This window comes from Morone saxatilis, unplaced genomic scaffold (assembly GCF_004916995.1).
Source record: "Morone saxatilis isolate NCDOM2014 unplaced genomic scaffold, NCSU_SB_2.0 Contig16, whole genome shotgun sequence".
In the NCBI taxonomy this organism is placed as follows: domain Eukaryota; kingdom Metazoa; phylum Chordata; class Actinopteri; family Moronidae; genus Morone; species Morone saxatilis.
Genome location: NW_023339718.1, coordinates 20,821,233 through 20,822,198, shown reverse-complemented (window position 1 = coordinate 20,822,198; position 966 = coordinate 20,821,233). Strand labels below are relative to the sequence as shown.

Here is a 966-nt window from a genome sequence, read left to right as displayed (position 1 = left end):
TACTGTCAGAGAGCTCAACACTTTAAAGTCAGAAGAGTTAGTCAGCCATTACGTTATTAAAACAATCCTAAAGACAGCGCTTCCACCTGGTTGTTCTCCTTGTGACGGGTCTGTATTGGTGACCGGGAACCGCCTCACTCACTCACTCACTTTAATAAACGAAAGTTATGTGTCTGAACAAGCAGGGACAGCCTGGCCTAGCTACCATTAAGTAGCCATTAGTCAGCTAATGTGTGACCGCAGCTCGCGTTAACTCACCTCGCCCCTCTGCGACCAGTATGGGTCAAATCTTATGTTTGCCTTCGGTGAACTTTTCAGAGCCTGTAAAGTGTCCCATCGCAGATTTTCAGCAGGCATCACGACAGAATGGCGAAAGTAACCCAAACTACAAACTACAAACTACTGACAACAGGCTCAGTTTTGAAACCAGCGGATGGGGTTACATCAATTACAATCCGACGTGAAACAGCCCGCCCAGCGCGGAGACGCTCAATGTTTCCGGTGTGCTGGGCTGTCCCCTTATTATATTGTGTTCTCATTTAAACAGCAATGTACACGATACAGCGGGAATCGTGTAATAACAAGATTTATTTTACTATTTAGAGTTTTTCTGACTCCGTGGCTCAACCGGGAACACCACATTATTAGTCCCTCAAGCGGTCCGTCTTTTTAATCGGTCTACTTTTTTCAAATACTCACTTCTCTCACTTGAAAGCTGATATTACACATTACATATATATTACACAAATGTCGGCGTAAAAGCCATTCACCAGTGTGCATTTCATGTAAGTTTTACCTGGTTCATGCTGCTGTGTTACCTCACCCTTTCCCTGACAACCCAATTTTAAATGTTAACATTTAAATTAAACAAGGTTTTGTTGCATCAAATATACGCCGAGTTAAGGAACATACCATATTCATTTATAAAATGTCATAATTTATGTTTTATTTGGTTTTTATGTTTGC

General features: G+C 41.8%; 1 protein-coding gene across 1 annotated transcript in view; it reads right to left on the bottom strand.

Annotated features, from left to right (window-relative positions):
• The window catches only part of gle1 (GLE1 RNA export mediator), an 11,283-nt gene extending 10,821 nt beyond the window's left edge, over window positions 1–462 (bottom strand). The window contains exon 1 of the mRNA XM_035658017.1: window positions 259–462. Within this exon, the coding sequence (XP_035513910.1) occupies window positions 259–357 (99 nt within the window). The 5' untranslated portion in view covers window positions 358–462. The remainder of the gene's footprint in view (window positions 1–258) is intronic.
• Window positions 463–966: the final 504 nt, after the last annotated feature.